The sequence below is a fragment of the Ranitomeya imitator genome, chromosome 4, assembly GCF_032444005.1.
Source record: "Ranitomeya imitator isolate aRanImi1 chromosome 4, aRanImi1.pri, whole genome shotgun sequence".
NCBI classification, from domain to species: Eukaryota; Metazoa; Chordata; class Amphibia; order Anura; family Dendrobatidae; genus Ranitomeya; species Ranitomeya imitator.
The window spans coordinates 522,089,205-522,110,458 of NC_091285.1; the positions used below are offsets into that span (position 1 = coordinate 522,089,205).

At 42.7% G+C, this 21,254-nt stretch overlaps 1 protein-coding gene across 3 annotated transcripts in view; it reads right to left on the reverse strand.

Moving 5' to 3' along the window:
* TP53BP1 (tumor protein p53 binding protein 1) overlaps positions 1-21,254 on the reverse strand; it is a 199,236-nt gene that overhangs the window by 140,546 nt on the left and 37,436 nt on the right. For all 3 annotated transcript variants that reach the window (XM_069766121.1, XM_069766122.1, XM_069766120.1), the window contains exons 3-7: positions 14,739-14,817; positions 12,377-12,464; positions 10,788-10,861; positions 2,957-3,106; positions 346-421 (exon numbers count right to left, since the gene is read on the reverse strand). In XM_069766121.1, coding sequence (XP_069622222.1) covers positions 346-421; positions 2,957-3,106; positions 10,788-10,861; positions 12,377-12,464; positions 14,739-14,817 — 467 coding nt within the window. The remainder of the gene's footprint in view (positions 1-345; positions 422-2,956; positions 3,107-10,787; positions 10,862-12,376; positions 12,465-14,738; positions 14,818-21,254) is intronic.

Genomic DNA, 21,254 nt, shown 5'->3' on the forward strand with positions numbered 1-21,254 from the left:
GGTCGTGGGGAGCGGTGAACATTAATTTTCTTTAGCAGCAGGCACAGCATTAGCTGCAGCCACCAGCTACTGCCTCTTGTGACCCACTGCTCTGTCGCTGCCGCACCCACCACCCCATTCACAGCCAGACTAAGATAAGGTACATCCTAACTATGAGAAGCACCTCCCACATTCCTCCAAAATTTGAGGAAAAAAGTGCATCTTATAGTCCGAAAAATACGATCATTAAAATAAGGAAAGTAAAGGTGGCAGGGTTTCTTTATGATCAAAAAGGATGTTTAGTGGTAGATATGGCCTATTTATGACCATTTTCCCAGTTTAATGAAAGAAAAAAAAAAAAAATACCGTTTGACCTCATCTTCTAATATGTGTTCTGCGACACTCGCTCGCTCTCTAGCTTGAGCATCAATCTCACGAAATTCTGAAACGAGGTAAATGGAAGATCTAAATACACTTTTTTATATCGTTTTTAATTAACGAAAATAACATTTCTTGGGCTGTGTTCATACAATCACATCAGGAAAACATTCAAAAAGGATCAGCCATTCTGATAAGGATTTTCAAATTAACTGCGCCGGCCATATCAGGTCTATGAGATGAATGCAATACTGCATACAGTCCATATTGTAAGCCTAGTGAGAAATCCATATCAAACGGAACCTGTTACTGGCGACTTTTCAGAGTATGTTGGGTTTGTATAAACAATATTTCTGTCTGCATTTTATATAGCTTTTTCTCTATGTTGGCTTCACGTCTTTCGGTTTTCTCTGAGCTAGTGGGTGGAGACTGGATGCCATTATTTTCCCCAAAGCCAGCTCAAAGAAAAATGAGGGATGTCTGCTCCTGTAGCACATGTTCAGAAAAATCAGAAGTGTGGAGGTCATTATACATTGATAGGGAGCTGTGTAACTGTGAATCCAGTTCTGGGGCGAGGCAAAAAACACTTACTAAAAGCTGCAAAACACTCAATATCTCCCCTCAGCTTCTCCTTTCTTCTGAACGATAAGAACAGGTGGCGTCGGTTTAGAATGGTGAGGTCCATAAGAAGCATATTTATCATATTTCATATTTTGTTTTTAACACCAGTTTATGGAAAGTATGTTGAGTGGCAGAGGCCTTTTGAAGCTTAAAAAATTATTTGAACGCTACTTGTACAAGTGATTCTCACTAAATTAGAATATCAAAAAGTTAAGTTTCAGTTCTTCAATACAAAAAGTGAAACTCATTATATAGAGTCATTACAGAGAGATCAATTTCAAGTGTTTATTTCTATTAACGCTGATGATTATGGTTTACAGCCAATGAAAACCCAAAAGTCATTATCTCAGTAAATTAGAATACTTTATAACACCAGCTTGAAAAATGATTGTAAAATTCGAAATGTTGGCCTACTGAAATGTATGATCAATAAATGCACTCAATACTCAGTTGAGGCTTCCTTTGCATCAATTACTGCATCAATGCGGCGTGGCATGGAGGGCAATAAGCCTGTGGCACTGCTGAGGTGTTATGGAAGCCCAGGTTGCTTTGATAGCAGCCTTCAGCTTGTCTGCATTGTCGAGTCTGGTGTCTCATCTTCCTCTTGAAAATACCCCATACATTCTCTATGGGGTTAAGGTCAGGCGAGTTTGCTGGCCAATCAAGCACAGTGATACTGTTGTTTTTAAACCAGGTATTGGCACCTTTGGAACGTGGACAGGTACCAAGTCCTGCTGGAGAATTAAATTTCCATCTCCAAAAAGCTTGTCGGCAGAGGGAAACACGAAGTGCTCTAAAATTGCTTGATAAAACATGGTGGACCTACACCAGCAGTTGACATGGCTCCCCAAACCATCACGGATTGTGCAAACTTCACAATAGACCTCAAGCAGCTTGGATTATGTGCCTCTCAACTCCTCCTCCAGACTCTAGGACCTTGATTTCCAAATGAAATGCATCATTTACTTTCATCTGAAAACAACACCTTGCACCACTGAGCAACAGCCCAGTTTTTTTTCTCCTTGGACCAGGTAAGACGCTTCTGGCGTTGTCTATTGGTCATGAGTGGCTTGACACAAGGAATTCGACACTTGTAGCCCATGTCCTGGAAATATCTGTGTGTGGTGGCTCTTGAAGCAATGACTCCAGCAGCAGTCCACTCCTAGTGAATTTCCCAAAAATTTTTGAATGGCCTTTTCTTAACAATTCTTCAAAGGCTACAGCACCTTTTTCTACCACTTTTTCCTTCCATTCAACTTTCCATTAATATGCTTGGATACAGCACTCTGAACAGCCAGCTTCTTTAGCAATAACCTTCTGTGGCTATCCCTCCTTGTGGAGTGTCAATGATTGCCTTCTGGACATCTGTCAAGTTAGCAGTCTTCCCCATGATTGTGGAGCCTACTGAAAAAGACTAAGGGACCTTTTTAAATGCTTAGGAAGCCTCTGCATGTATTGTTAATAATTCTAATTTACTGAGACAAACACTTTTGGGTTTTCATTGGCTGTAAGTCATAATCATCAACATTATCAGAAATAAAGACTTGAAACAGGTCACTGTATTTGTAATGACTATATGAGTTTCACTTTTTGTATTGAAGAACTGAAATAAATTAACTTTTTGATGATATTCTAATTTAGAGAGAAGCACTTGTATGTGATTCCCAACCAATTTTAAAAAGGACATCAGTCACCAAGTTTATGCCCATGTCTTCACCATTTTGTTCTGAAAATATGAAAACCAGTTTTGATATAATATTTCTCACCAGTGTCAGTGTGTCACATCTACAAGATTTGTGTGTAAACAGATAGACCCAATATGGCCAAAATTACCATTTTAAGACATTTACAAATACTATTGCTCATATAAACAGTGAGTGCTACTTGAAACAGTGAATCGAGAGAGAAAGATAGCAACTCGATTCTCAAGAAAACTCCACTCAAGGAGAAGCATGTCACAAGTTGAGAGAACTCATACCTGCTTTGTTACATTCAAGTGTCTGAGGTTCAGAGTTTGTTGTTATGTCTTGTAATACCATTCCATCCTCCTCCCTTGTGCTTTGACCTTCCAAATCCTGGCTCTGGGATAGTTCCAGTACTCCGAATGTCAGCTGTGATGTTCCAGAATCTGGCAAGTATGCATAGAGTGTGAGTCATTATGATGCCCTGCTTTTAGAAATATATCACTATAGGTATACACTGTATGTGTCACCCATTCAAAGTGAATCTCCTGTCAATTTCAACATGTCCATAATTTGCCTTTTAACCCCTTCATGACCCAGCCTATTTTGACCTTAAAGACCTTGCCGTTTTTTGCAATTCTGACCAGTGTCCCTTTATGAGAGAATAACTCAGGAACGCTTCAATGGATCCTAGCGGTTCTGAGATTGTTTTTTCGTGACATATTGGGCTTCGTGTTAGTGGTAAATTTAGGTCAATAAATTCTGTGTTTATTTGTGATAAAAACGGAAATTTGGCGAAAATTTTGAAAATTTCGCAATTTTCACATTTAGAATTTTTATTCTGTTAAACCAGAGAGTTATGTGACAAAAAATAGTTAATAAATAACATTTCCCACACGTCTACTTTACATCAGCACAATTTTGGAAACAAAATTTTTTTTTGCTAGGAAGTTATAAGGGTTAAAATTTGACCAGCGATTTCTGATTTTTACAACGAAATTTACAACACCTTTTTTTTGAGGGACCACCTCACATTTGAAGTCAGTTTGAGGGGGTCTATATGGCTGAAAATACCCAAAAGTGACACCATTCTAAAAACTGCACCCCTCAATGTACTCAAAACCACATTCCAGAAGTTTATTAACCCTTCAGGTGCTTCACAGCAGCAGAAGCAACATGGAAGGAAAAAATGAACATTTAACTTTTTAGTCACAAAAATGATTTTTCAGCAACAATTTTTTTATTTTCCCAATGGTAAAAAGAGAAACTGAACAACGAAAGTTGTTGTCCAATTTGTCCTGAGTACGCTGATACCTCATATGTGGGGGTAAACCACTGTTTGGGCGCACGGCAGGGCTTGGAAGGTAAGGAGCGCCATTTGACTTTTTGAATGAAAAATTGGCTGCACTCTTTAGCGGACACCATGTCACGTTTGGAGAGACCCTGTGTGCCTAAACATTGAAGCTCCCCCACAAGTGACCCCATTTTGGAAACTGGACCCCCCAAGGAACTTATCTAGATGCCTAGTGAGCCCTTTAAACCCCCAGGTGCTTCACAAATTGATCCGTAAAAATGAAAAAGTACTTTTTTTTTTCACAAAAAATTTCTTTTCGCCTCAATTTTTTCATTTTCACATGGGCAATAGGATAAAATGGATCCTAAAATTTGTTGAGCAATTTCTCCCGAGTACGCCGATACCTCATATGTGGGGGTAAACCACTGTTTGGGCACACGGCAGGGCTCGGAAGGGAAAGCGCGCCTTTTGACTCTTTGAATGGAAAATTAGCTCCAATTGTTAGCGGACACCATGTCGCGTTTGGAGAGCCCCTGTGTGCCTAAACATTGGAGCTCCCCCACAAGTGACCCCATTTTGGAAACTAGACCCCCCAAGGAACTTATCTAGATGCATACTGAGCACTATAAACCCCCAGGTGCTTCACAGAAGTTTATAATGCAGAGCCATGAAAATCAAAAATAATTTTTCTTTTCTCAAAAATGATTTTTTAGCCTGGAATTTCCTATTTTGCCAATGGTAATAGGAGAAATTGGACCACAAATGTTGTTGTCCAGTTTGTCCTGAGTACGCAGATACCCCATATGTGGGGGTAAACCACTGTTTAGGCACATGCTGGGGCTCGGAAGTGAAGTAGTGACGTTTTGAAATGCAGACTTTGATGGACTGCTCTGCGGGCGTCACGTTGCGTTTGCAGAGCCCCTGATGTGGCTAAACAGTAGAAACCCCCCACAAGTGACCCCATTTTGGAAACTAGACCCCCCAAGGAACTTATCTAGATGTGAGGTGAAAACTTTGAACCCCCAAGTGCTTCACAGAAGTTTATAACGCAGAGCCGTGAAAATAATAAATACGTTTTCTTTCCTCAAAAATAATTTTTTAGCCCAGAATTTTTTATTTTCCCAAGGGTTACCAGGAGATATTGGACCACAAAAGTTGTTGTCCAGTTTCTCCTGAGTAAGCTGATACCCCATGTGTGGGGGTAAACCACTGTTTGGGCACACGTCGGGGCTCAGAAGGGAAGTAGCGACTTTTGAAATGCAGACTTTGATGGAATGGTCTGCGGGCGTCACGTTGCGTTTGCAGAGCTCCTGGTGTGCCTAAACAGTAGAAACCCCCCAGAAGTGACCCCATTTTGGAAACTAGACCCCCCAAGGAACTTATCTAGATATGTGGTGAGCACTTTGAACCCCCAAGTGCTTCACAGACGTTTACAACGCAGAGCCGTGAAAATAAAAAATCATTTTTCTTTCCTCAAAAATGATGTTTTAGCAAGCAATTTTTTATTTTCTCAAGGGTAACAGGAGAAATTGGACCCCAATAATTGTTGCGCGGTTTGTCCTGAGTATGCTGGTACCCCACATGTGGGGGTAAACCACTGTTTGGGCACACGTCGGGGCTCGGAAGTGAGGGAGCACCATTTGACCTTTTGAATACAAGATTGGCTGGAATCAATGGTGGCGCCATGTTGCGTTTGGAGACCCCCTGATGTGCCTAAACAGTGGAAACCCCTCAATTCTACCTCCAACACTAACCCCAACACACCCCTAACCCTAATCCCAACTGTAGCCGTAACCCTAATCACAACCCTAACCCCAACACACCCCTAACCACAACCCTAACCCAAACACACCCCTAACCCTAACCACAACCCTAATTCCAACCCTAACCCTAAGGCTATGTGCCAACGTTGCGGATTCGTATGAGATTTTTCAGCACCATTTTTGAAAAATCCGCGGGTAAAAGGCACTGCGTTTTACCTGCGGATTTACCGCGGATTGCCAGTGTTTTTTGTGCGGATTTCACCTGCGGATTCCTATTGAGGAACAGGTGTAAAACGCTGCGGAATCCGCACAAAGAATTGACATGCTGCGGATAATACAACGCAGCGTTTCCGCGCGGTATTTTCCGCACCATGGGCACAGCGGATTTGGTTTCCTTATGTTTACATGGTACTGTAAACCTGATGGAACACTGCTGCGAATCCGCAGCCAAATCCGCACCGTGTGCACATAGCCTAATTCTAAAGGTATGTGCACACGCTGCGGAAAACGCTGCGGTTCCGCAGCAGTTTCCCATGAGTTTACAGTTCAATGTAAACCTATGGAAAACAAAAATCGCTGTGCACATGCTGCGGAAAAACTGCACGGAAACGCAGCGGTTTACATTCCGCAGCATGTCACTTCTTTCTGCGGATTCCGCAGCGGTTTTACAACTGCTCCAATAGAAAATCGCAGTTGTAAAACCGCAGTGAAATGCGCAGAAAAACTGCAGTAAATCCGCGATAAATCCACAGCGGTTTAGCCCTGCGGATTTATCAAATCCTCTGCGGAAAAATCCGCAGAGGACCAGAATACGTGTGCACATACCGAAACCCTAACCCTAACCCTACCCCTAACCCTAGTTCTTACCCCAACATTAGTGGAACAAAAAAAAAAAATTCTTTATTTTTTTTTTATTGTCCCTACCTATGGGGGTGACAAAGGGGGGGGGGGGGGGGTCATTTACTATTTTTTTTGTTTTGATCACTGAGATATAACCTATCTCAGTGATCAAAACTCACTCTGGAACGAATCTGCCCGCCGGCAGATTCGGCGGGCGCACTGCACATGCACCCGCCATTTTGGAAGATGCGGAGCACAGGTCGGAGGGGAGCGGACCACAGATCGGGGGGCTGGGGGGGCGATCGGTGGGGTGGGGTGGGTGCACATAAGTGTTTCCAGCCATGGCTGATGATATTGCAGCATCGGCCATGGCTGGATTGTAATATTTCACCAGTTTTTTAGGTGAAATATTACAAATCGCTCTGATTGGCAGTTTCACTTTCAACAGCCAATCAGAGCGATCGTAGCCACGGGGGGGTGAAGCCACCCCCCTGGGCTAAACTACCACTCCCCCTGTCCCTGCAGGTCGGGTGAAATGGGAGTTAACCCTTTCACCGGATCTGCAGGGACGCGATCATTCTGTGACACAGCATATGCGTCACAGGTCGGATTGGCACTGACTTTCATGACGCATACGCTGTGTCACAGGTCGGGAAGGGGTTAAAGGAAAACTGTCAGACCAGTTATGCTTCCTGATCAGGGACAGGCTTCCACACTGCACACGTCCATGTTTTATACAAGGAGCAAAAAATAATGAGAACAGTTATACAGTGGCTTGCAAAAGTATTCAACCCACCCCCTTCTCCATCCCTCTTTGCTTATTATCCAATTTGTTACATTAGAACCTGTGTTAAAATATTGTTGTAATCCGATTTGTGAGTGATCAGGACTAAACAGTAAGTTAGTGAAGTGATAAACATATAGGCATAAATTTAATTTATGGGATCAAATAACTAAAAAATGGCATGTGCATAGTATTCACAACTTTTGGTATGAAGGCCATAAAAATTTTTGGTGCAACCAATTACCTTCATAAGTCACATGCTTCGTGAAAGTAAGGCTTCTTTCACATTTCCGTTTTTACAATCTGCACAGCATTCGTCAAAATGTTGAATCGACGGATCCTGTGCAGATTGTAAAAAACAAGTGCACTGGGCCCGTTTTTCTGACGGACCCTTCAAGGCTATGTGCACCTGTTGTGTATTCATATTCGCAGCGGTTTTCCGCTGCGAAAACGCATACACAACATAACCCATGTCAAAAAAAAAATGTAAAAAAAAAAAAAAAAAAAAAAATCACAATATTCTCACCTTCTCACCTTCCGGCGTCCCGCGCAGCGTTACCGATGCTCACGATGCTCCCGGCACCTGGCGTTCCCAGTAATGCCTTGCGTTACAATGACCTCTGATGACGTAGCGGTCTCACAACGCTGAGCGATTTTCCAACGTACAGAAAAAACGTTCCTCTGTGCGTTGTCCACGCCTGACGGACAGTAATTTTCCAACGGATCCAGTGCACAACAGATGAAACAGATGGCCATCCGTCACTAATACAAGTCTATGGGAAAAAACAGAATCCAGCAGAACAATTTGCTGGATCCGTTGTTTTTCAAAAATCGTTGGATTTTGAGGGGAGCTAAAAGACGGAAGTGTGAAAGAGGCCCAAGTCCCCCAGTGTGTATTCTAGGTGTTACATGGTCTGTCAGTTTATACACTTTACCTTTTCTGAAAGGTCATAGAGACTGCAACACCATTAAGCAAGAGGCACCGCTAACCAAACACCACCATGAAGACCAACAAGATCTCAAAAAAGTCAGGGACAAAGTTGATGAGAAGTGCAAGTCAAGGTTGGGTTATAAAAAAAATTATATACCAATCTCTGATGATCCCCTGAAGCACCATCAAATCCATGATCAAATGGAAAGAACATGGTACCACAGCAAACCTGCAAAAAAGAGGGCCGCCCACCAAAACTCTCAGCCCAGGCAAGGAGGGCATTAATCAGAGCGGCACCACAGAAACCAAAAGTAATCCTAAAGCAGAGACTGGAGTATCTGTCCGTACAACCACAATAAACCATACACACCACAGAGGCGGCCTTTATGGAAGAGTGGGCAGAAAAAATTCTTTACTTAAACACAAAAATTGTATGGCTCGTTTTGAGTTTGCCAAAAGACATGTGGGAGACTCCCCAAATGTATAGAGGAAGGTGCAGGGGTCAGCTGAGACCAAAATTGAACTTTTTGTCACCAAGGTAGCCTCCATGTCGGACGCCAAACCAACACAGCTCACCACCTCAAGAACACCATTCCCACAGTGAAATATGGTGGTGGCAGCATCATGCCGTGGGGATGTTTTTTGGGGGCAGGGACAGGGAAAATGGTCCTAGTTGAGGGGGAAGATAGATGTTGCAAAAAAAAAAAAAAAAAAAAAAAGGGATATTATTGAGCATAACCTGTTTCAGTCTGTCAGTAATTTCAGACTGGGACGGAGGTTTACCTTCCAACAAGACAATGAATCAAAGCATACTACTAAAGCAACACTCGAACAGTTTACAGGGAAATGTGAAAATGTTTTGGAGTGGCCTAGTCCAAGCCCGAACCCTAATCCAATTGAGAATCTGTGGTCAGACTGAAAGATTGCTGTTCACCAGAGGAAACTGCAACTTGAAGGAGCTGGAGCAATTTTGCCATGACAAATGTACAAAAATCCCAGTGACAAGATGTGGAAAGCTCAGAGACTTAAATCAAAGCGACTTGCATCTGTAATTGCTGCAAAAGGAGGTGTTACAATGTTCTGTCTGTAGGGGGGTGAATAGTTCTGCACACTGAAGCCTTCAGTTATTTTGTCCTATTTGTAGTTTGCTAATGCCTAATTCATGCTATTCATAGTTTGGGTGGCAAAAAAAAAAAAAAAATCAATGACTCAAATAGATTTCTACAGCCTATTGGACAGTTACATACATTGTGTAACCATTTTTAAAAGCAACTTTTTTTTCTGTTTCCTTTTTAAGCTATGACCAGCATTTCATTTAAAATGCGCTATTTAATTTTGATCCAAAAAATACATACCGTATATACTCGTACATAAGCCAAGTTTTTCAGCACAGTTTTTTGTACTGAAAACGCCCGCCTCTGCTTATACACGAGTCAATTGTCCCAGAAAGCAGGCGGGGGAGGGGGAGCGGCGGAGCAGCGGGTCACAGAGGCAGAAGCCAGCGGCTGTGGCTAAAGCCTGTACCGCTGCTAAAAAGAAATGAATATTAATTTCTCTTATAGCATGCACAGTGACACCCGCAGGCTTCCAGAAGACATCCTACTCACCCTCCAGCGTGCCCTCGCAGCATCTTGTTGGCTCCAGCTTCCAGAAGCTCTTCCTGTTCTGAGTGATCACGTGACACCACTCATTAAGGTAATGAATATGCAGGCATCTCCACTCCCATAGGTGTGGAGGGAATATTCATTACCTTAATGAGTGGTACCACATGATCGCTCAGCACAGGAAGAGCTGCTGGCTCTGGAACGAGGTGCTGCGAGGGCACGCAGGATGTTTGCTTTTTTGTTTGCTTGTTTTTTTAATAGGAAGCATGCATACAAAGACATGAGGGGGGAGCCACGCATACCAGGACAGCTACGGGGGAGAGCCACACATACCAGGACAGCTACGGGAGGAGGCAGGCATACCAGGACAGCTACGGGGGAGGAGCCACGCATACCAGGACTGCTACAGGGGGGGAGCCATGCATACCAGGACTGCTACGGGAGGAGCCACAGATACCAGGACAGCTATGGGAGGAGCCACACATACCAGGACAGCTACGGGAGGGACCACGCATTCCAGGACAGCTACGGGGGGAGCCACACATACCAGGATAGCTACGGGAGGAGCCACGCATACCAGGACAGCTACGGGAGGAGCCACGCATTCCAGGACAGCTATGGGAGGAGCCACACATACCAGGACAGGATGGGGGGAGCCACACATACCAGGACAGGTCGGGGGGAGCCACACATACCAGGACAGGGATGAGGGAACAATGCATACCCGGCTTATACTCGAGTCAATAACCCTACCCAGTTTTCCGTGGCAAAAGTAGGTGCCTTGGCTTATACTCAGGTCGTATTATACTCGAGTATATAAGGTACATAAGAATTGATCCAACACCAGCCTAAGTCAAGAGTTGAGACCAACATTTACTTGCTTTTAAAACAAAATGCTCACTACTAGTTACCTTCAGCTTGTAGTGACTGTGTACTGCAGTCACCCGCCCCTTCGAGTTCATTACTTTCTTCACAGTTAAATTCACTGAAAAAAGGGTCATTTAGTATCAATTATTAGAAAATCTAGAACATTATAATCATAAAACATTAGACCTTGAATTTTGAAGTATAATAGCCCTGATGTATCCCATTGATAAAACGGTTTGTCCCTTTATAATTACAAAAGTAGTCATCCACATATTAAAGATTATGTTCAGATTTAAATACTATTTTACCAATCACAGACATTTCATCAACATGAAAAGTTTTACAGTTGAGTATATTTGAGTTTTCATATATTGTAATAATCTCAAGACACCAACAAGATTACATTCCAGCGCTTGATTCACCATTTATCAGGTGTCATGTTCTGAAAACGCTATAAGTATGGCAAGTGCTGAGATTTTATAAAGTAAAAAAAAAAATTAAAAATTTGCATCTACTTTGATATAATAAACATTACATAAAGAAAAAAAAAACAAAAAAAAAAACACACATTATAAGCACGAACATGTAATGACAGCCTGCTCTGCTCTAAATACATTATAAGTTGCTGTGAGCCCAGCAGATCTGCATATCATTACTGACACCTTTGAGCTTTCATCTCCCCTGGCAGTCAGTAAGGGGCATTGCAGATTATTTTATCTGTATCACATTAAATATGAAAAAATGAAAAGTTCAAAAAGGTGTCAGTAATGACATGCAAGTCTGTTGATCTCACAGTAACTTTAATTACTCTGCAGTGAGATCAAACAGTCATGTGTCACACACAGGAGAAGCCTGTTCTGAGCTATTGTGGGGAGTTATGCTTTTTCCTGTTTACCTAATACACTTGGGAAAAAATTTACACACTTATAGTGAAAAAAATTTAACACCACCAACTTTAAATCATTAGGTGACAAATACTTTGACTGATAATCTCTCTGCCGAAGAATAGAGAAACTTGGCACTCAAAAAGTACTTTAGCGTGGATAGTTATTTATTCAATGTGCATCCATAAAGACAAAAGTTAAACGTTTTCACTCCACATCCGGACATTCATCAGAACAATTATACTGGTATACTGGGAAATACGTATATCCTGTGAAAACTGGTTCCAACAGAGTTTTCAAAAAAGCCTGGATGCGAAGAAGAATCCTGAGTGTGTCCGCACACATGGACGGCGACAGAAGTCGCGTGATGAGTGGCCAAGTTTCTCTATTGTCTGGATTGCTGTGGGCTGCATGCCCTACTTTAGCATGATAGTAGGAGTGCAGTGTTGTACCACTACAAATTTGATAATATCCCTGTAACAGATTCGAACATAAAAATATATATTCGTTTTCTCTACTTCAACATCAAAAAATTTGGTGAGTTTTCTTTAAGGAAATAGCGCAGGGTTTAGAAAATGAAACAGGCAACTGTATTTCTACTACTATGAGAATTTTTACTAGAAACTAGGGACCAGCAAATTCCTTTGATTAAATTACCCTGAAATCGAGTCTCGGTGCTGGAAATGTTCAACGGTTTATATCTCTATAGATGGGTTGTAACATACATTTCACAATAGTAAATTAGGTACCTGATTCTGTTTGTTGGGCGAGGAATATGCTCAATTATTTGGCTAAGGACACGATCACCACTTGGTGCATGCAAGTTTTCCATAGACACTATATATAAAAATAAATTCATATTTATTAGCACAGATTACTTACAGACATTATTGGCAGAAGTAGATAAATTACAGTCTCTATCTTACAAAAATGTACAAAAGATGTGCCTTATCTAGGAAAATCACAATCTGAACACATAAAAACTAAGTCCAGTGCAAAACTGGCATGTGGATTCACATGTGCAGCTTCTGGTGTATTTATATGGAGTCAAACCCATGGGTGAAATCAAAGACTTGTAAGGAGAGTCTGATTTTTTCTATCCATGCCAGTGTTTAAAAAAAAAAAAAAAAAACTGCATCGGAATCTGCACCCCCAGTGTACATACATACTAGATGGTGGCCCGATTCTAACGCATCGGGTATTCTAGAATATGCATGTCCACGTAGTATATTGCCCAGCCACGTAGTATATTGCCCAGCCACGTAGTATATTGCCCAGCCATTACAGTAAATGGCTGCCCACTCTCCCCAGTCCCACAAGCTCGCTACCTCGGGGGTAATCCTTGACGCTGATCTCTCCTTCAAACCACATATCCAAGCCCTTTCCACTTCCTGCCGACTTCAACTCAAAAATATTTCACGAATCCGTTCATTCCTCAACCAAGAATCTGCAAAACCCCTAGTGCATGCCCTCATCATCTCTCGCCTTGACTACTGCAACCTCCTGCTCTGTGGCCTCCCCTCTCACACCCCTCCAATCTATTCTAAACTCTGCTGCCCGACTAATCCACCTGTCCCCCCGCTATTCCCCGGCCTCTCCCCTCTGTCAATCCCTTCACTGGCTCCCCATTGCCCAGAGACTCCAGTACAAAACCCTAACCATGACGTACAAAGCCATCCACAACCTGTCTCCTCCATACTTCTGTGACCTCGTCCTTCGGTACTTACCTACACGGAACCTCCGATCCTCACAAGATCTCCTTCTCTACTCCCCTCTTATCTCCTCTTCCCACAATCGTATACAAGATTTCTCTTGCGTATCACCCCTACTCTGGAACCCTCTACCACAACACAACAGACTCTCGCCTACCATCGAAACCTTCAAAAAGAGCCTGAAGACCTACCTCTTCCAACAAGCCTACAACCTGCAGTAACCACCGATCAACCAAACCGCTGCATGACCAGCTCTACCCTCGCCTACTGTATTCTCACCCATCCCTTGTAGATTGTGAGCCTTCGCGGGCAGGGTCCTCTCTTCTCCTGTACCAGTTATGACTTGTATGGTTTAAGAATATTGTATTATGTATACCCCTCCTCACATGTAAAGCGCCATGGAATAAATGGCGCTATAACAATAAATAATAATAAGTAGAAGAAAGGAGCTCAAGAGAAGGAAATCTCCTTTTGCTACCAGAAATGGTCAGAAAACTCCTTTACAAAAATTGGCTAAGAGCCTCTAATTATGATAAATAATGCACAATGGATCCCTCTGCGGATATCTCATAGTTTTCACTGACTTATTAACACCTGGATATTCTGCAGTGTGATGTATTTTGCATGTCGCCTATAACTCCACAATTACAATGATAGCCTTCTATTTTTTCATCATATTTGAATTTAAACTTGAAAAAAACAAGAATGAAAACAGTGAGCAGCCTGCAAAACTACTGCTACAGTCATGTTCACACTTTGTGTTTTTGCTGCCTTTTTCCCAGCAGTCAAAACCTGCTCTCTTGCCAGTAAAGAAGCTGCTTACAAAAAGCAGGTTCTGCTGAGTTTTTGCTGCTGCGTCTTTGTTGTCGCTTGTGCTTTTTGATGTTTTGTACCCCCCTCCCCTTAAAAAAAAAAAATGCATTATTTCACTTCACTTTGGTTTTTGCACAAAAAATTCAGCAAAAACTGATACCTTGCATTTTTGCACTACCTCATTGTTTCCTATGAGTGAAAAAATGCTGCAAATATGCAGAAAAAAAATGCTGACAGAAGTGACATCCTGAAGTTTTCAAAAATGCAGCAGTTTTCCAAATTCGTCAAGAAAATAAAACCAATTTGTGGCATGAGACTTGTAAAACGCAGCTTAAAACTTGCTTTAAAAAACAAAAGCAAAAACGCAACATGTGAACATAGACTGAAGGTTCGCTGACAATTCACCCATCCACAGACATAACTACGACTTACATAACAGAATATCGGGCAAACAAAAACACCATAAGGCCTGCTCCTACATAGCCGTCAACAGAAACAATCATTGATATGTGTAATATAATCTATGCTCTATACTAAGTGATGCAGTTACCAGCGTTTTGTAGGTAGGCCGCTCTGATCACATTACCTAGATGATTTTCTTTTGAAGGCTCACTTATTTCTATGCGATCTTTCACACCAATGGAGGGTTTACCATGCACAAAATCCTATAGAGAGAGAAAATACTGAATAAATATTTATTGTACATGTAGTCATAGAATTAGTCACCAGTGCAGAGGCCTGGGGCAAGATAACTCATAGGACCGAGAGGTGTCACCAACAATGTGATCACAATGCAATCATATCAGCAGATAAAAGTCTCCAGCCATCCCCCCCTGCAACACATACTGTAAAGGTACCGTCACATTAAGGGACGCTGCAGCGATCCAGACAACGATCCCGATCGCTGCAGCGTCGCTGTGTGGTCGCTGGAGAGCTGTCACACAGACAGCTCTCCAGCGACCAACGATGCCGGTCCCCTGGTAACCAGGGTAAACATTGGGTTACTAAGCGCAGGGCCGCCATTAGTAACCCGATGTTTACCCTGGTTACCAGCGTAAACGTAAAAAAAAAAAAAACACTACATACGGTACTTACATTCTGGTGTCTGTCGCGTCCTCCGGCGTTCTGCTTTCCTGCACTGACTGAGTGACGTCACCGCTGTGCTTTACGGCCAGCCGGCGCTCACAGCCAGTGCAGGAAAGCAGAACGCCGGGGGACAGACACCGGAATGTAAGTATGTAGTGTTTTTTTTTTTTTTACGTTTACGCTGGTAACCAGGGTAAACATCGGGTTACTAAGCGCGGCCCTGCGCTTAGTAACCCGATGTTTACCCTGGTTACCAGTGAAGACATCGCTGAATCGGCGTCACACACGCCGATTCAGCGATGTCTGCAGGGAGTCCAGCGACGAAATAAAGTTCTGGCCTTTCTGCTCCGACCAACGATGGTACAGCAGGATCCAGATCGCTGCTGCCTGTCAAACTGAACGATATCGCTAGCCAGGACGCTGCAACGTCACGGATCGCTAGCGATATCGTTCAGTGTGACGGTACCTTTACATACACTGTATGCACAATTATTAGGAAAGTGACTGTTTTGACTAAATCATCATTTTATTCAGATTTTCCAACTCCAAGCCATATAATCTTGAATGCTTATTGGATGAAACATATCAGGTGATGTGTATTTGTGTAATCAGGGACAGTGCGGCAAATGTATATCACCAGATGTACAGAATTTTAGGCAGCTTATTTTCCTCAGATCAGGGCCAAAAAAGATTTAACGGACTCTGAAAGGTGAAAGAAATGTGGGTTTACGTTTTAGAGAACTTTATTGTTAAATTGTTATGCAAAGTCCAGGGAGTGGGCCCCGCACTTCGATTTACTGCCACTCCTGCCAGAGATGTAGTGAAAGCAAAATAAGGTCCTAATGAAGACTGTCAGTGTCTGGGGTGGTCAGCATACTGTAGTTTACAAATCGTGCAGTCTTCTTCACTAGCATTGCCGGCATGGGATCGAGCAGCAGGGGTGAAGAAGATGGTCAGTGTCTGGCACAACGTGCAAACTATGCAAATCGCACCACACACTGACAGCCGTCATCATTAGGAAATCTATAATATAATGCTGGGATTGTCACTCTGTCCTGCCACTTTATAGACTGCGCAAGCGCAAACGCCTGCGCAGTCTGGACCCCACAGAGTGACGCAGCTCAGAGGAGATCGCGGTATGCATAAGAACTGAACGCATACCGCGATCTCCGACGGAGAAGCAGGGACGTGCCAGGAGGGCGAGTATGCTATATTCACCTATCCCCATTCCACCGCTGCGCGCCGCCGTCTTCCGCATTCTCTCCCTGTGACGTTCAGGTCAGAGGGCGCGATGACACAGTTAGTGCATGCCGGCGTCGCCCTCTGACTGAACAGTCACAGCCAGAGCGGGGGCGCGTGATGGGAGCAGCACGTGTCTCTCCACTACTAACCTGTGGGCTTGATGTCACCTGACAACACAAAAGTGACATCAACCCCACAAATATGAACCCCACTAGCCACCGCTACAGGGCAAGTGGGAAGAACGAGGCTAAGCGCCAGATTTGGCGCATCTTATATATGCGCCTTTTCTTGGGTAGCCGAGAGCTGATGTTTTTAGTCTGGGAGGGGCCAATATCTATGGCCCTTTCCTAGACCATTATCAACCTGCAACTGTGCCTAGCCTTTGATCGTTAGATTTTATAGGGTGACCCCATGTCAATTTTTTTCTGGGGTCCCCCTGATAACTAGCCAGTAAAGTCTAAGCAAACCGCTGCAAGCTGATATTAATAGACTGGGAATCTTTATGTCTATTGGCTCCTTGCCAGAATATTAACTTCAGCCCTAAGCCGTTGGCTTTCCATCTGCTAGTTATTAAAATTACGCAAGAGCCCTTGCAATTTTTTTTTTTCATTTGTTCTTCTTTAAAATTAACAGTTGCTGTCTGGTTACAGCCTATATAAGTTCATTCTGTTAACGCTCCAACATAGGCTGGTGACAATGTGTGTAGATTTGTGTGTGTTTGTGTTTACTTATTAGCTTAGTAATGAGGGTGTCTGGCTGACACCATTTCAGTACTAAGCCTAGAACTAGGTGTCAATGACAGCTGCTGACACCAAGCCCTAATCCCATTACCCTGATGCTATTGCATCAGCATGAAAAAGGTGGTGTTGAAGCTAGAAATTACATCACAATTTTTTTTTTTTTAAACCCCTTTCTGCCATCAGAGTAGTACATCCGATGGCAGAACCCCCGCTTTGACACGGGGTCCGGCGGTGAGCCCGCATCCAAGCCGGGACATGTCAGCTGTTTTGAACAGCCAGCTGACATGTGCCAGCAATAGGCGCGGGTGGAATTGCGATCCTCCCGCGCCTATTAACTAGTTAAATCCCGCTGTCAGATCGGAAGACCATGGTGGCCTGGAAAATTGATTGGTCATCGTGGTCCAGTTGAATGGCCTCCAAGGTCTCCCGATCTGACCCCTTTAGACTTTCATCTTTGGTGTTATCTGAAGGCAATTGTCTATGCTGTGAAGATACGAGATATGCAGCATCTGAAACAACTGATATTGGAAGCCTGTGCTAGCATTTCTTCTGTGGTGTTGCTATCAGTGTGTCAAAAGTGGAAGAAGAGGGTTGCATTGACAATCCAACACAATGGGCAGCACTTTGAACACATTTTATAAGTGATCATAAACTTGTAAATAACTCATGAAAGAATAACGTTATGTCAAAACCAAGCACACCATTGTTTTTCTTGTGAAATTCTCAATAACTTTGATTTGTCACATGACCCTCTTCGCATCAAAACAAAAATTAAGTTGGATCCAACATGGCCAACTTCAAAATGGCCGCCATGGTCATCACCCATCTTGAAAAGTTTTCCCCTTCCCATATAATAATGTGCCACAAACAGGAAGTTGATATCACCAACCATTCCCATTTTATTTAGGTGTATCCATCTAAATGGCCCACCCTGTATATATATTTTAATTGTGTCACCATTTTCCCGAGATCCATAACGTTTTCATTTTTCAGTTGATAGAGCTGTGTGAGGGCTTATTTATTTGCGAGGTGAGATGATGTTTTTATTAAAACCATTTTTGGGATAAATATGACATTTTGATGGCTTTTTGCAACTTTTTTTTACGGTCTTGCAAATATGGCGTTTTGAATTTTTATCTTTTCACAGTGCTTTACAGATGGGGTAATTAATTTTATATTTTAATAAATTTGACTTTTTCGTCTGATACCATTTATATGTTTTTTTTTAATCTTTAATGGGGGAAAGGGTGGAAATATGAACTTTCATTTTTTTTATTTTTCTCATATTGTGGTGGATCGTCATTTGGCCCTTGAGATTCATACATAATGCTTCTGTTCACTCGACAAAGGGATCCAACCTCCTCAAAAAACATTGCGTTATTACAAGTTTTAATAAACTATCCACCATCATGGCAACGGTGGTCATTGTTTTGCATTTGTATAACTTGTTCATCTGATGGCATTGTACTGTTTGGATACCACTCTCGAGTCCAAGTGGAACACGAAAATGAAAAATTAAGATTTTTTTTTCCCCACTAAAATGATGCGCTCACCCTCACAATTTTCATTTTCAAAATGGGTCACAAAAGAAAATGAACCCCACAATTTATAAAGCAACTAGCTGAAGAGCCCGGCATTGCCTGGGCATAGTAAATATCTGTGGTTAGTTATAGCACCTCACTTCTCTTATTTTCCCATCACGCCTCTCATTTTCCCAATCACATCTTTCATTTTCCCCCTCACATCTCTCATTTTCTCCCTCACTCCTCTCATTCCCCCCTAACACTTGTCATTTCAACCTCACATCTGTCATTTTCTGATCACTCCACTATTTTTCCTCACTCCTCTCATTTTGCACTCACACCTTTTCATTTTCACCTCACACCTCTCATTTTCACCTCATCACCTCAGTATATACATGTTTGTCATCTCCCTTATATATAGTATACATCTGTATGTCATCTCCTGTATATAGTATATACCTGTATGTCATCTCCCCTGTATATAGTATATACCTGCTGTGTGTCATCTCCCCTATATATAGTATATACCTGAATGTCATCTCCTTCTATATATAGTATATACCTGTATGTCATCTCCTCCTGTATATAGTATATATCTGAGTGTCATCTCCTCCTGCATATAGTATATACCTGCATGTCATCTTCTATATATAGCATATACCTTTATGTCATCTCCTCCTGTATATATATGTACCTATAGGTCATCTCCTCCTCTATATAGTATATACCTGTGTGTCATCTCTCCTGTATATAGTATATATCTGTGTGTCATCTCCCCTGTATATAGTATATACCTGTGTGTCATCTCCTCCTGTATTAGACCTCGTTCACACGTTATTTGCTCAGTATTTTTACCTCAGTATTTGTAAGCTAAATTGGCAGCCTGATAAATCCCCAGCCAACAGGAAGCCCTCCCCCTGGCAGTATATATTAGCTCACACATACACATAATAGACAGGTCATGTGACTGACAGCTGCCGTATTTCCTATATGGTGCAATTGTTGTAGTTTGTCTGCTTATTAATCAGATTTTTATTTTTGAAGGATAATACCAGACTTGTGTGTGTGTTTTAGGGCAAGTTTCGTTTGTCAAGTTGTGTGTGTTGAGTTGCGTATGGCGACATGCGTGTAGCAACTTTTTGTGTGTCGAGTTGCATGTGACAGGTTAGTGCAGCAAGTTTTGCGCATGGCGAGTTTTGCGCGTTGCGAGTATTATGTGTGGTGCCTTTTGAGTATGTGCAAGTTTTGTGTGAGGCAACTTTTGCATGTGTTGCAACTTTTGTGCATGTGGCAATTTTTCCGCGTGTGCAAGTTTTGCGTGTGGCGAGTTTTTCATGAGGAGAATTTTGCAAGAGCCTAGTTTTTGCATGTGGCGAGTTCTGCGCGTGGCGAGTTTTGAGTGGCGACTTTTGTGTTTTGACTTTATGTGGCGAGGTTGGTGTATTTGTGGTGAAATGTGTGCTGAGGGTAATATGTGTTCAAGCACGTGGTAGTGTGTGGCGCATTTTGTGTGTTCATATCCCCGTGTGTGGTGAGTATCCCATGTCGAGGCCCCACCTTAGCAACTGTACGGTATATACTCTTTGGCGCCATCGCTCTCATTCTTTAGGTCCCCCTTGTTCACATCTGGCAGCTGTCAATTTGCCTCCTACACTTTTCCTTTCATTTTTTTCCATTATGTAGATAGGGGCAAAATTGTTTGGTGAATTGGAACGCACGGGGTTAAAATTTCGCCTCACAATATAGCCTATGACGCTCTCGGGGTCCAGACGTGTGACTGTGCAAAATTTTGTGGCTGTAGCTGCGACGGTGCAGATGCCAATCCCGGACATACACACACACACACACACACACATTCAGCTTTATATAGTAGATTTTTCTTGAACACAGCAATACTCCAGTTGGACACACAGCAAGGATCAGGAGGGAAGAAATGCTATTTGGTAGAAATAGTCTATGGGTGCCACTTGTAAAGCCCCTGAAGTACTAGAAAATGTTCACCTCCCCTGATGAAGCTGTTGCAACAGCGATACAAGTGGGGCATCTTCTCACATCCCTGTTGCTCATGGCAACTCTCCACCATGATTCCTTTCCATCCTCATGGATTTATGTGAGTGGGCACCTCACAATTGTCTTGGGATCTCCACCACTCCTGCAGATCTCCTTTCTGCTTTATTTCCTCCCTTCCCTTGCACATTTACCATGCACCCTGCTTTCCTATATTCCAACAATTCTTGACTTAACATAGTAACATACCGTAGTTAGCAAGGCCGAAAAAAGACATTTGTCCATCCAGTTCAGCCTATATTCAGTCAGAATAAATCCCCAGATCTACGTCCTTCTAAGGCCATGTTCACACTTTGCGGCGTCCCTCTGTGGGTTCTCCCGCAGCGGATTTGATAAATCTGCAGGGCAAAACCGCTGCGGTTCTCCCTACAGATTTATCGCGGTTTGTTCCGCGGTTTCCGCCTATACTATTGATGCTGCATATGCAGCAATATGCAGCATCAA